Source organism: Sprattus sprattus (assembly GCF_963457725.1).
Source record: "Sprattus sprattus genome assembly, chromosome: 19".
Classification (NCBI taxonomy): domain Eukaryota; kingdom Metazoa; phylum Chordata; class Actinopteri; order Clupeiformes; family Clupeidae; genus Sprattus; species Sprattus sprattus.
Window position 1 is genome coordinate 15,726,754 of NC_137917.1, and position 14,441 is coordinate 15,741,194.

General features: G+C 42.2%; 1 protein-coding gene across 1 annotated transcript; it reads right to left on the bottom strand.

The window, feature by feature from the left end:
• Positions 1 to 904: 904 nt before the first annotated feature.
• sh3d21 (SH3 domain containing 21) lies at positions 905 to 14,396 on the bottom strand (the record flags this gene model as incomplete). The annotated part of the gene is made up of 18 exons (XM_080858017.1): positions 905 to 937; positions 2,111 to 2,174; positions 2,542 to 2,753; positions 3,363 to 3,401; positions 3,825 to 3,896; positions 4,914 to 5,076; positions 6,636 to 6,768; positions 7,072 to 7,128; positions 8,482 to 8,527; positions 8,989 to 9,087; positions 10,010 to 10,104; positions 10,943 to 10,988; positions 11,095 to 11,159; positions 11,546 to 11,636; positions 12,246 to 12,361; positions 12,937 to 12,994; positions 13,156 to 13,313; positions 14,393 to 14,396. 18 exons carry the CDS (start codon positions 14,394 to 14,396, stop codon positions 905 to 907), a joined length of 1,551 nt encoding a protein of 516 aa, XP_080714143.1.
• Between the last annotated feature and the right edge of the window lie 45 nt (positions 14,397 to 14,441).

Genomic DNA, 14,441 nt, shown 5'->3' on the forward strand with positions numbered 1-14,441 from the left:
TGTATTCACTGGAGAGACACTGCAAAAGTAGTTCAGCTCACTTCCATATATATTGAGGGAAGCCATTGTAACTCATGAATAAAAACACCTCTTCATCCCTGATATGGGACAACCTCAGGAAACATCTTCATCAATGTCTGTCTTGGTTTTATCTTGACATCTCAGTAAAACAAGTCCTCTAAAACAATACACAGCAAACGCAATAAGAAAAAAGAAATTCCTTTCAAATTTACACTTTTTAATACATAGTACAAAATAGCCAAAACAAAAAACTCTTTTAACCAACTAAATGATGTATGTTATACCATAGGTCAGTTGCAATTAGACCATATAGGGAAAGGATCTGGGATTTTAAAACAATCATGTCACCCGATTGCCCTTTACCGGCATATCATTTGTACGTCTTTGATAAATGTTTGGTCCTTATCAAAAGGTTATGAAAATATTTGATCTACCAGGCCTCATAAAGAGCTTAAACTGTGCAACAAAAGACTCATTCACAAAGGAGACAATAGACCCAAGATAGAAAGTATAAAACATTCCCACAGAGCACTTAAAAATACCAGCCATACCTCTAAATCTCACCACCCTGCACTAATCTGTAAATATATTTGATCTCTATTGTACAATACTGTTGCACCTTCAGTCCTCTGTGGAGCAAGATTTCTAAGGGTGCCTGTAACTCAGTAGCCATGCCATGTCATAGTAGAAGTGTGTGTGTGTGTGTGTGTGTGTGTATGTGTGTGTGTGTGATTGTGTGGGCGTCTCAGGGTCTCTTGAGAGCTGCCAGGTTCCTGCCTGTGCGCACGCACACGTGTGTGTGTGTGTTCTTAGGTCCAGGAGACCATGGATCAGTGTAACTTTTGCCCAGTGTGTCTGAGTTACTAGCTTCTTGCTGGTCCTGCTAGTGACGACTCTTCAAAGCCTGTATCTCTTCCTGTAATCAGAGAAGACGTATGTCAAATTTTAAGCAATTAATATAAAAAAATAAATAAACAAAACACATTTTAAACAATTAAATTATACATAACATTTCCTGTATTATCTCTGGATGGATGGTTACTGTCAGAGTAATTCTCTTCTAATATTTGGTGCTTCTGTCTCTCCCACTCTTGACTGAATGATTTATTACTTTTACTCGAGCTATTGTTCAGTCGTGACGTGTTCAAAGCAAGCAAGTCTGGATGCCCTTTTTAACGAAACTGCCACAGTTTATGGTGTAAATTAAAACAAAGAACCAATTCAATTCAATTCAATTCAATTCAATTCAATTCAATTCAATTCAATTATATTCAATTATATTATATTATATTTATATAGCGGCAATAGCATTCCAAATAGTTTCAAGGCACTTTTCAGAGCCCAGAACCTGAATCCCCTAGAGCAAGCACCCAGGACCCAGGAAGTAACCTTAAGCAGATCCCAGCTAATAAGGGGGAGCCCATCTGCTTGGGGAGAGGGAAGGAAGGGATATGATGCACTAATTGGGTTCAGATTAATAGAATAAACGGATGATTGATGGTATGAGCAGAGAAATGGGAAGTTACAAATGTCCAAATGTGTGTGTATGTATGCTAGGCAATGAGTAGTCTAACAGAAGCTGTGAAGTAGAACTGGAGGAAAAGAACCTCACCCATTTATTCGTAATAAGGCCTACGACCCATCTTATATTGAATTTCATTTTATTTCCAGTGATAGCTTCCATCTAAAGCCAGTGTGTGTCATTTGCCAAACCATACTGAGCAACTAAGCAACAAAACACGCACAGCTCAAAGACACATTGGAGGACTTCTGCTGTATCCCATTCCATCTTACTGTAAGAGAATCCCACCCACTGAGTTATAAACTATTTGTGATGGCATGTAGCCGACTGTAACGTACACAGACAGGCTAGATTAAAGTGAGAGCATTTAGTTCCAGTTGCAGTGGCATCCCTACATACATCTGCATGATGATATCACTACTTACTATAATCCACTTCTAAATCAATGACAGCGTGGTTGGAGAATTGAGAGAAATCATTAGTTTCAACCTAAGAACATCCTCATCTGCCAGACGATGGTGAATGTGTTTTCATAATGTTTGATACTGGCATCTGAACATTACTCACCTCTAATTTTGTGCGCTTGCTTCTCTCCTCTCTCAGTTCATCTTTCAGCTCTTTAATGTCATTTCTTAAAGAAAAACATAAGTAGATATATGTTAACATGAGTTGAACGTTTTTCTTTCTATGTCCTGTGAATGCATACCATAATATGTGCTCCAGTGGGGTGTATTATACACTCACTCAGCATCATATGTATCAGAGTGTTATTCCACCAAATACTTCTAGATATATTTTACTCTGTAAGTGTGAGTGTGTGTTCACAAAGAGGCCTATTGATGTCAAAATTGTTAGAGCGCATCATTTTATTAATTTGGTATTTGGGTGAAGTTGCAGTTATATGTGTGTGAATATACACACACACACACACACACACATAAACAACATCACTAACATGAAGCTGTTTCAACAGAATGGTAAAGCTAGCCGTGACTCACTCATGACGGGTCTTGAACTGATTCAGGGCCATCCTCAGCTCCTGGACCTCTGCCAGCAAATCTTCCTGAGATGAGCTCTTCTCCTGAGCCACCGCTGGCTTCAGGTCAGGCAGGACCTTTGGGAGAACCAGTGGCTGTGGCTGTGGAGGTGATGGTAACGGCTTGGGGGGATGCTCCGTCTTTCCAGGGGATGGCAACCGATTCTCAGTAACCTGAAGACAGGGCTAGGAGTTGAGAGAACGAATCTATGCTCCCAGCATTTTATGTGTGCTTTGCACATGCACACCTCATATTTGTAATTTGATAAGTTGATAAGTTCCCTCTTGTGTAGGCGTATTATATTGAGAGCCATGCCGCAGAATAGAAACAGAAACAGCAGAACACAGAAAATCCATTTGAATGAATTTAATTCCCACAAAAGCCCATGTCAATATAGAGCTGTGGGAAATCTTTTTCAGGTTCTTCCATTATGTGCTATATGGAACTGAGGAACACAGAACCCTGGGGGAGTACATAAAGCTGGGGAGCATAGGACCCTGGGAACAGACAACCCTTTTCATGTTCCCATCATGTACCATATAAATCTGGGGAACATACGACAATGGGAACATAGGAATGACCTGGGACTAATTACCAGCAAACAAATAAGCTAAAACAGCCAACTGGCTAGCCTTGCAAACAGACAAACATATATAGCTAAAACAGCCCACAGGCTAGCCTTGCAAACAGACAAACACATATAGCTAAAACAGGCCATAGGCTGGTCTTGCAAGCACACACACACATATTAAGCGATGGAGTGCTATAAAAGCTGTTCTTACATTTTTAAGAATACGCTGTTTCAGGCCCCGATCACAAATCTGCATAGTAAATAGCCAGGACAGCTAGTTAAAACACCAGCTGTGTTGACCTGTTCTTCACATTACCATACAGTATGCTATTAACATTGCTTTAAGGATGTTCCAAAAGCTAGTAACCTACAAAAACACATATCTCAGAAAATATTAAAAGCCTGCATAATGTGCCTTTAAGGACTTGAAGTGACTGAAAATACTGCATTTTATTTCAGAATACACATAGTAAACATTGTAAAAACATTACCATGTGTAATCTCTTATCAGCTGAAAACCACTGCTTCAGAAAACCCACTGTTCATTTGTAGACTACCTTGTAATGGGAACTGAAAGTTCAGTTATCTCTTAAACATATCAGTGGGGCGTGTGTGATCATTCAACAGTTGCTATGTTTTATGGCTGACTTTGAATGTACTTGTTTTCCCATACCTTAGGGGATGATTGCGGCTTTTTCTCCGACTCATGGGACGGCTCACCGTCATCCTGGTCAGCTTCTGCAGTCTGTCGACACACACCAAACGCATGACCACCTCAAACAAACACACGCACACACACACACACACACACACACACACACACACACACACACACACACACACACACACACACACACACACACACACACACACACACACACACACACACACACACACACCCAGACACACACACACACAAATGCACTCCTGCTTTGTTCTCTAGCTGCTAACACAATAATTTCAGCTCCTAGCTATCACAAGCTAACTCATGACATTATGGCACTACGCAATGGAACCCTGGAGAAATGGATTAGCAGTGAAATATCAGAGATGTGTCATGATACAGGAAACAGTGCCCTTAATGCAGGGGTCTCATACTACTCAAATTACCCGGGGGCCGATGAGTGTCCAGTCTGGTCATTGGGGGGACAGAGTTTTACGGTAAACGTTGGGGTGGCCCATTTAAATCAATGGAACTTTTCTATTATTTTTTTTTTAAATCAATGGAACTTTGCGGGCCGGATAAAACCGCTTTGGGGGCCGGAATTGGCCCCCCGGGCCTGAGTTTGAGACCCCTGCCTTTATGAGCTTTGATACTGTAGTGTTAGTAGTAGCAATATTAATAGTATTAGTATTTTTAGTAGTAGTTGCACCAGTAGCAGTAGCAGTAGCAGTAGCAGTAGCAGTAGTAGCAGTAGCAGTAGAAGTAGTAGTAGTAGCAGTAATATTATTAGTATTAGAGGTAGTAGTAGGTGTAGTAGTAGCAGTAATACCAGCATTAATATCAGAAGTAGTAGTAGAGATAGTAGCAGTAGTCGTAGTAGTAGTGAGGTAGTAGTAGTAAAAGTTCAATAAGAGACTAGATACAACCTCAGGTTCTCCTGTTGAATCTATTGACTGAGCATAGAAAAGTCTCTACATCTGCGTTAAACATCTTGTCTAATGGTACAGTTATGTGTGTGTGTGTGTGTGTGTGTGTGTGTGTGTGTGTGTGTGTGTGTGTGTGTGTGTGTGTGTGTGTGTGTCTGTGTTTGTCTCTTACGTGGATAGCGAGCGTGGAGGGTGGCCTTCTCGGGGGTGGTTTGGCTCTGTTGACAGTGGGGTGGCTCAGCTTTTCCGAAGACACATCTACTCCATCAAACTCATCGCCCTCTTTTTCTTGCTCTGTGCTCTGTGGAGGAGCAGTAGGCTGCTCACCGTTGATCCTGTCGAGGGGGAACAGTACTGTGTTTGAGTGGAATGAACACAAATCATGACATAAGTTGAATGGTAATGGGAAAATAAGTGCAGAGCCTGTCTAAGGACATCCAGTCCTGTATTGATGCAGTTTTCCGAGCCTTTAAACGGGTGAGATGATACCTCATATCATTAATGACATTTAAAATGTTGTATGTCCTGTACATACTGTAAATACTGCATTGTCACAGCAGGTTAAATACTACTGTTGCCCTTATTGCCATCCAAGGCAATTTCCTGTTGAAAATACCCCGACCGGTGACTAATCTGAGTCCTTTAGTTGCAACAGTATGTTCGTACAGTTGTCTCAATACAGTCTACGACATAAAAATCATTCAGAAGGTTGCTGACATGTCCCGCATGGCTTGATATGGCTTCTCTGTGCTCCTCAGTTGAAAGGATGAATCTCTTTTTTGCCTATTTTGCAAATGTTTGTTTGCCTAACTTGTAAATTACTGTGATGTGTGAACGACATCCAAAATAGGCCATTGGATCTTTAAAATAAAAAATGAAATCACCAAAGAAAGTGTGAAGAGGAATTACCACAATTTCACACATACATGCTGGTGAAGCACAATCACAGACACAAGAACAAACAACAACAAAAAAAACACTGAACCAGAAGTTTCATATCTACTCCCACGGCTGGAGTCTGACCTGAGGTGACTGCACCCGGAGTGAGCAACTGTCTCCTGTGATTCAGAGGTGGAAAACACTGCATGTCTGTTTAGAGCGCAAACACTACAGGGTCCTCATATTGCTGTCCCACAACTAGTCCCACAACGAGAATAGCACTAGTATAGTGCAGTGCAGGTCAGTCCAATAATGTGCATGGAACATTTTGTACTCCCATACGCATATGCACATGTATAGGACGTAAAAGTGAAATTACAGCAGGTCATTTTTAAGGCTCAAGGTAAAGGCAGGCAGGCATCCTGACCAGAGTTTCACACTTATGCAACCAAGCATTTATTTATTACACTCACTCCTCCCATTCGTAACTCTAGCTCTCATCCTGAGTGGAGACAGAGCTCTTTGTATTTTTCCCAGGGTTATGTGCTCTCTCTTTCTCTCTCTCTCTCTCTCTCTCTCTCTCTCTCTCTCTCTCTGTCTCTGTCTCTCTCTCTCTCTCTCTCTCTCTCTCTCTCTCTCTCTCTCTCTCTCTCTCTCTCTCTGTCTCTCTGGGAACAGGAAACGCAGAGCGGCCGTTTGTTTTGGTCCCTCGGTGACTCATGAAGTTTCCATCTCTCCGCCTAAGAAGCTGGGACTCTGGAATCCACCCCACAGAAAAACCAACCAACCCTCTGCAAGAACTCAACTGCCATGGCAACACAGACTTCGACCACGGAGTTAAACAACACCCCCTCAGCACTCACCTAAAGCACTGCCCAAATCACACAGGAACACTTATTGTGTATGGAAGGAAAAAGCCGGCTTGAGGATCTACATGGATTTACGCAGGACAGATATATGGCCATCCCACCAAGGTAATAAATTCTATGTGTGAAGCGTTTAGGAGCTCACGTACTTGGGCATAAAGTGATGGGGCTTCTCCTTCACCGGCGGTGGTGGCGCTCTGCGTCCAGGTAGGACCGGGAGTCCAGGAAGCTTGATTTTGGCGGGAGGTTCGCTTCTCATGTCCTTCATGTCAGCCTTGTCATCTGTGAGGCGAATCAGAACATATCTTCAGCTCGTAAGGCAAGAGCTGTTAGCTGAAGCTTACCCGAATGAAACCTGCTGAATCCGCACAATACATTCCATGCCTTTTACAGTTTATTAGATGTTCCACAGGCTGAAGAGACTGAGGGAAGCCAGGTTGGACAGAGATGATTATTTTATCTATACCATTTTCATTACTGTTCCATGGCTGTTAAGTTTAAGCTTTTCATTTTGATGCTGTATTTTTTGTTTCACTTACAGTACTTTAAATGATTGTTGCTGTGAATGTACAATATTTGCCTTACCTTTTGACTCTGTCTTTGGGGAAGAATCAGGTGTGTTCTTGTCCATTGCTGGTTTGACTACAGAAATAAAACAGAGAGAAATATTTCAACCTGAAACAATATGCTGATTCTTTTAGAATTGTTGAGCATCTGCTCTGAGTAAATTCCACTCTCTCAAGAGCACGTTAAATTGGAGTCATGAGACAGATAGTCATCCCCATATTTTTCATAACATGCCCCTAAAGAGGAATGTATGTCCTTAAGACAAAGCAACAAACTCAGAGAGAGAGAGAAAGAGAGAGAGAGAGAGAGAGGGAGGTGGGGGAGGGAGGGAGGGAGGAAAGAAAGAAATCATTCTGCATCCTACCTCGTGTGCCCAAAAGAAGTGATCGCTATTGCCTCGATTTGAATCTCTTTTGAATCTGATAACTGCTGCAAAGCTTCTGCAGAAGCGATACTTTGGGGGGTAAAGCAGACAGGCATCTTAGTTGCCTCAAACTTCCTCTCCCTGGTCACATGACTCTTGGCACAGCCTACGATTTCCTGTCCCTAAAAGGTAGAATTCTTGGCACTGTATTTATGTTGTGTCACTGGTATGACCTGTACACACCAGCCAAGATTCTATTGTTGTATTAACTACAAGGTCATTTCAATTAGGAGCTAAACATATTGATAACACCTCATTTTCTTTGTAGAGAGAAATCACCTGTTGTCTGCAATCTTAATGCATCTTAGCAATGAAAACTAGTTCACCGAAACAACAGGAGTTACTTCAAACACATTTTCATGAAAAAAAAAACATGAGAGAGAGAGAGAGACCTGAGAACCACATCCTGTCTTAAATGTGCTAGACGCTGATTAGAAGAACACATCCTCTTACAAATGCAAGAGGACTTGCTTGGGTACCGACTGCACACATCATTTACAAATCACTTTGGCACGGTGACACACAACTCAAGATACAGTATATTTTCCCTTTAAACTGATGAAATTGCCTTTGTTTAACAGGCAATATTTGTTTGTTAAATATTTGGTTTGACAAAGAAAACTGCTTGAGGCTTTAGGGAAAAATCAAGCATGCATATCCATAATAGTTGTGTAATATCAGTATTTCAGTGTGATCATAAACCTAACCTACCCTGGCTTGAATAAACTCACTAATCATGAACTTCGTCCATGCTTGCTTTCATCAATTTCTGTCACCAACTTGTTAGTAAAGTTTTTAAAACATAAAGACCTTGGTAAGGTTTTAATTTTGCCAAAGGGTAAAAACAAGTGTCATCTCTAATTCATCAGTCACAGTCCCATTAGCTAATGACTGCTTGCTTAACCACCTGAGGGACAGCCCTTTCTTAATACTGAAAATACGGAAATCACAAGGTATGCTTAGACAGACAGGAAAGGTAAACGTAAACAGGAAACACTACTAACCTGACACTGAGGTCTGCCGGGCTGGAGGCTTGCTTGTAAGACCAGCCTAAAAGAAGATCAAAATGTAACACATTCTCTTCAACAAAGGAAACAGAGACACAGACACACACACACACACCCCTCCATCCCATACACACCTACACACACACAAACACACACACACAAACTTTCCGAAAGTAACTGACTCCAGCCCTGTTGAGTCACTTCTTCTCCAACACAACACAAGCTCAAAATAACAGCACCACAGGTCCAAATATATAAAAATATCGTGAGAAAAAAAAACGAAAAATAATTCCTGTTACAGAGATTTGCTCCCAGAGTGGGCTTCTTACCTCCACAGGCCAGCAGTAGTGACCTCCAGAGCCTACGGTCAATCAGTGACTGACCGCTCTGTCTTGGTATCACCCTGCTGGAATGTGGACGACAAGGAAGTTCCCCCCGTCTCTCACAAACAGCCCCCAGCTATTCCTGAAAAACACGGCATCACACTCTGCCCGTCACACTCACTTGGAGGGCGTCCGCTGGTATCAACATGACGAAGTTGTCAGGGAAAAAGCCCCGCCGTCCGTCCAGCTCCCCTTCCCACCAGCCCTCATCTTCAGTTTCCTAGGAGGAAGAGGAAATGGATGTGTGTGTTTGTGAGTGTGAGTGTGCGTGTGCGTGTGTGTTTGTGAGAGAGAGAGAGAGAGAAACAAAAAAGCACCATAAAGCACAAGAAAACACAAAGGAGCCTCTCTAACCCAGCCAGGGACAGGCTATCCAAACAAAAGGAAGAGGGAATGAACCATGACTGGTTGGCAGCTGCATGCAGCGAAAACTCTCTTAATCGATGATGAGAGTGATATCAGAGTTAACCGGGGCCTATCTCTCTTGCTAGATAAGTGATTTGATTTGGACTTTGAACCTGATCATTTCATTTTTAGAACGGAGTGAAGTTATAGGCAGAGATCCCGGGGGGGACAGGGAGGACGTGTACCACCCTACCATAAAGTTGTCACCCCCAACAGTCATTGTAAATACAAATAAATCATTTTGAATAATATAGTAATTAGGGTGGCCAGTGGTTCTGTTCTATCCGGACATTTCCTCTTTCTGAGACCTAAAAAAGCTGTTCCTCTGTGTATGTTAAGAAACGACTTATTACGTCCCCTCATGTGAAAAAGATGGCAAAACATAGTCGCAGGGGGAGGGGGCGGGGTCAACTGCATTTGAAAAAGATGGGGAAACTCCGTCGTGGGGCAGGGGTTATCTGCATGTGAAAAATATGGCAAAACTCCGTTGCAGGGGGAGGGGACGGGCTCATGCGTGAAATGCGTCGTCTTATGGAGCCTGCATTTTATGACAAACTGGAGTCCTTCAACAAGTTTGACAGGTTTGCTTAACTGCGTCACGAGGAATTCCATTTAATAAAACAGAGATAAGAGAGTTTTACGGCACAGCAAGATGATGTGTCTCCACTGAGGTAATCTAGTGAGGTCTTTCCTATCCAAAGCTTCACACTATGCATATACTACAGACAGGTCCAGACCTTGGAGATGATGGTGACAATGTTTCCTTTCTTCATCTCCAACTCATCCTCAGTCAGGGCTGCGTAGTCAAACATGACCTGGCATCGCTCCTTTTCTGTGTTGGCACAATAAAAGAGAAATTATCTCAGTCGTTCAGGCCACAGAAACAGGACCTGCCCCAAACAGAGGAAACTGAGGTTCACCTCCAACCACAGCACGATATCTCGATTAGTGGATTACAACCTGTGTTTCCTGTGATCTGGTTTGACCCCAAGGCCCACCCTGCTTCATATTATGAGCCATCAGACACAATAATTACTGTTTACATTTTGTTTAGCTAATATTTAGCTTAGTGATTAGCACATCACTCATAGCTAATGGATCATCTTATGATCAAAAACGTTATCAGTGGTCACTGAAGTCACACGGCGGAGCATTTATAATTTACCAGAAGCCTCGTTCCTCCTGAAAGGAATATTTCTGCTCTGTCCACAGGAGTGTGAGATTAAAAACCAGATTAACTGGCATAAGCGCAAACATTTACTGGCATCAGCTGTGAGTAGCCACACCTTGAGTGTTCAGGCTCTGGGACAAGGTTCAGTGAGCCCTTGACGCATACACATTATGCACATACTTGGTGCATGGGTATCCTAAAATAGATTGAGCTGTTGAGTGACAGACAGGTGGAACAGATACTTAAGTGACTAGAGGGTGTAAAAGTCATGACTCAGATGCCTTCATAATGAAAGGTATAAAACCTCTATTATACTTTGGGGAAACTGCTGTCTCATCAGACCTCTTGTGCATTTTGGTATCAGGAGTTCTGGGTAAATATCCCCAATGTTGGAAACTAGCACACACACACACACACACACACACACACACACACACACACACACACACACACACACACACAAACACACACACACACACACGCACATACACGTACACACCTTTGACAGATTTTCTTCGTACACTAGCTGTCCTCTGGTGCTGTGTCTGTGAACAAAAGAGAGTAAGAATAGAAACATCAGCATAACTCACTGGCCTCTGTTTCTTTCACCGACAACAGAAAGAATGAACTAATTTCCTAATCTCACCCGACCTCTTTGTTGTTGAATATGGCGTCAGAGAGTTTGGGCCGGGCTTTCCCCTCAGTCATCTTGGCATCTAAAGGATGTTACGGAGGTCCACAAAGAGACTTATAAAGTGGCCTTCATCGTGAGGTCATTCACTGAGTCCAACAGGAAGTTGCTTAATGTTTTTATGTTATGGGCGGCCTATTTTATTGAGGTGTGCTTGTTCTTTTATTTTATGTCCAACTTTAATATAATTTGTGGTCCCTCAAAATGTAATGTTATAATCTAAATAATCTGCATGAAGTTTGCTCTGTTGTGCTGGAATTTGTCTGTAAGATCGAAGATGATGGTGTAGGTCTTGTGGTATTGTTTCTTCATGGTATGCTAACAAAAATAACATGTTTAGCTGGTCATGTGGTGTTCTCTTTGGAGTTATGTGAGTGCGATATCACATCTCTTAAGACTGTTTGGCCTTACCTTTTGGAGCCACAAAAATCTCCTTGACAAAATTTGATGGGAACGCTCCAATTTTGCCATTTTTCTTTCCCATCCACCAGCCATCCTCAATCTGAGAATTAAAAAACAAAAGAATATCAGTGGAAAGAAAGAAAAGAAACAAAGTAATGTACAAACAATGACAACAGAAAGACAATAGCAGTCAACTATAATTGTCAGCAAATTGAGTACACCCTTTTCTTTGTCACCCCCTCAAGCCATGCTGAACACGTAAGTGTGAAAAAAAATGCTAATAGAAATATGCCACTTTAGAGAGCAGCTGTACTGAGAAAACAGGTTCTCCCAGATGCCTAAAGCCCAGACAAAACAGAGCATTTAAGATGGAACAAGAACACAGAACATAGAAATGTACATGGTAGCTGCTTCTTTCGTGCAGGAAGCCAGAGAACACAGCAGGACTAATATCAGCTACTCAAGGTTTCTTCCTGTTAAAAGAGAGTTTTTCCTCTCCACCGTTGCCATTGAAATGTCTCTAGGGGCTTCAGGCCTTGTGTTAAAGACAGTGCCTTGAGAGAGTGTTCAGTGTTAATGGGGCTACATACATTTATATAATACAACTGAATTGAATGTGGACCAACACAGATCCTAGTTTGTTATGTGTACAAGGTTATCTGAAGTGAATTGGGAGTTAGGCCCAAACTAACTACATAGCAGCTTTTACCTCTCTGAGCACTTCAACGGTCTCCCCGGCAACCAGCTCAAGTTCATCCTCATGCAGTGGAGCATATGAAAATGTGACCTCACATTTTCTAGATGGTGCCGCCTTTACCATTCTCGCTGTAAGTATATAAAAAAAATAAAAATAAAAATAATGATCAGTTTTGAAATAATTACGTTTGTCAACAAGTGACTACAAAACAGGAATGGCAAATTTTGTGAAGTTAAAACAAAGAGGATTTAGAATGCTCATCACAATAGCTGTCCGCTAGCTGATAAACTATTTCAACCCTGTGTAACTAATACATGCCTAAAGAAAGGAAAACACATTTAAAAGCATATTTAGTTTGCCATGATGTCAGGAAATTAGTGCCTGCACCACCTGCCACATATAAACGACCATTTGGTGTCAACAAACAAGTGCAGTGGACCATGAGGCTTGACAGAGCCTCTCATTAATTGGTTGTTTGTGTACATGTTGCTGTGTCAGAGTACACAGAGGCTATTTTTGGCCTGCACCGCAAACCCAAACACCAACACCAACACACCACACCACATCAGAAGAGCAGTGTTTGCAGGACAGGGATGGGCAGGTCAGCCACATCTAATATTGTCACTGACAATGGCAAACTCAACCACTGTGGCTTTATATAGAGATTGAGCAAACGGCTAGAGTGAGAGACAGAGTGACTCACATTTCCTCATGCTTCTTGGCTCCCTGTTACTGTCTCCCATTAAGTACACTGGCACTTCCTGTGTGAAAAAGCGAGAAACCCCAAATTAACACAGGGGAAGTAGTTCACATACATACAAATACTGAGTCAAGCTTTCCTCAGTCAAGTTGCCCTTGGTTGACCTGGACGGAAGTCCTATATGGACATAATGCAATCCAACAGAAACATGGAAGGTGAGACCTTGACAAAGTTGGCGGGGAAGATCCCTCTCTTCCCCCCCAGGTCTCCCTCCAGCCACCCGTCCTGCTGGCCCTTGGTGACGTTCTTTACCACGTCTCCCGCTCGCACCGTCAGCTCGTCTGCCATCACCCCCTCGAAGTCGATCAGCACCAGGACCTCTTGGGAGAGAGAGCGCCAGGTCGTGGACAGAAGCAGAGAGAGGGGAAAGATCGGGTCATCAGCTCAAGTGCAGAAAGTCACTAGAGGGCAAACATCTTCAGAATGCAACTTAAGCAAAAACAAAACAAAAAAACATCTTTTCCTGTTTTTACCTAAAAGAGGAGCCGTTAAAATGTCATGTTAACCCTTGAGCAGAATTGTTCTATGTAGATGGCTATTCACTACCTACCTTTTGTCAGAATAATTAATGTTGCTGGTGCAGAAATGCTTGACAGGTTTTGCAATCTGAATTTATAGTCGTCTTTTAATGAAAGAAGAATGTAACGTTGATGAGTTGGGGCAACAATGCTACATGTTGCCTCTTTGGGGGAATGATAACTTAAGAGTGAATGTATTACTTGATTACTTAAGAGAACTAGACTAGACTTCAACTGCTGCATAAAATACCTTAAAAAAACACATGCCCCAGCAAGCAAAGCTATGCAAGAACCACTGATCTTGCATAGAACTGGATATTCTATCACAAATATCACCAAACAAATATCACAACAGCCACTAAGAGACCTGCCAATATTGTCTGCTTTCATTCACCAACACACAGGCACAATAAATGTGGTCATACAGTATTTAGGACACTGCGAGTCTCTACAAGAGATGTTTTCAGCAATCTAGAGAGCCTCTGGACAGGCATTCCACTGTTCTCCCACCCTCTGGAACAGCACAAGAGGTAAGGAGAGTGGCCATAGCTCTCACCCATACATAACTCACTGTCATACATACTGTGTAACTGTATTCAGACCAATACATGCACTTCTGATAAACCAATAAGCACCTACACTCAGACAGACAGACAGACAGAGACAGAAACAACAAAATATCAGTTCTACAGATATACAAGATATAACTCTACAGGTATTCAAATCCATCCTTACCAGTTTATCAGGCACTTGTACACACTTGTAAACTAACAAATAATCAGTTAGCTCCGTTTGACTGTCATCTCCCTGGCACGCACACAGGCTTCAAAGTCTACATACCAAGTGTGAAAAGTAGTTTGCATCCTGCAAAAGAAACTTACCCATTACTGTTGCACGGTTTTCTCAGCGTATGCTTGCAAATGCAGAAGT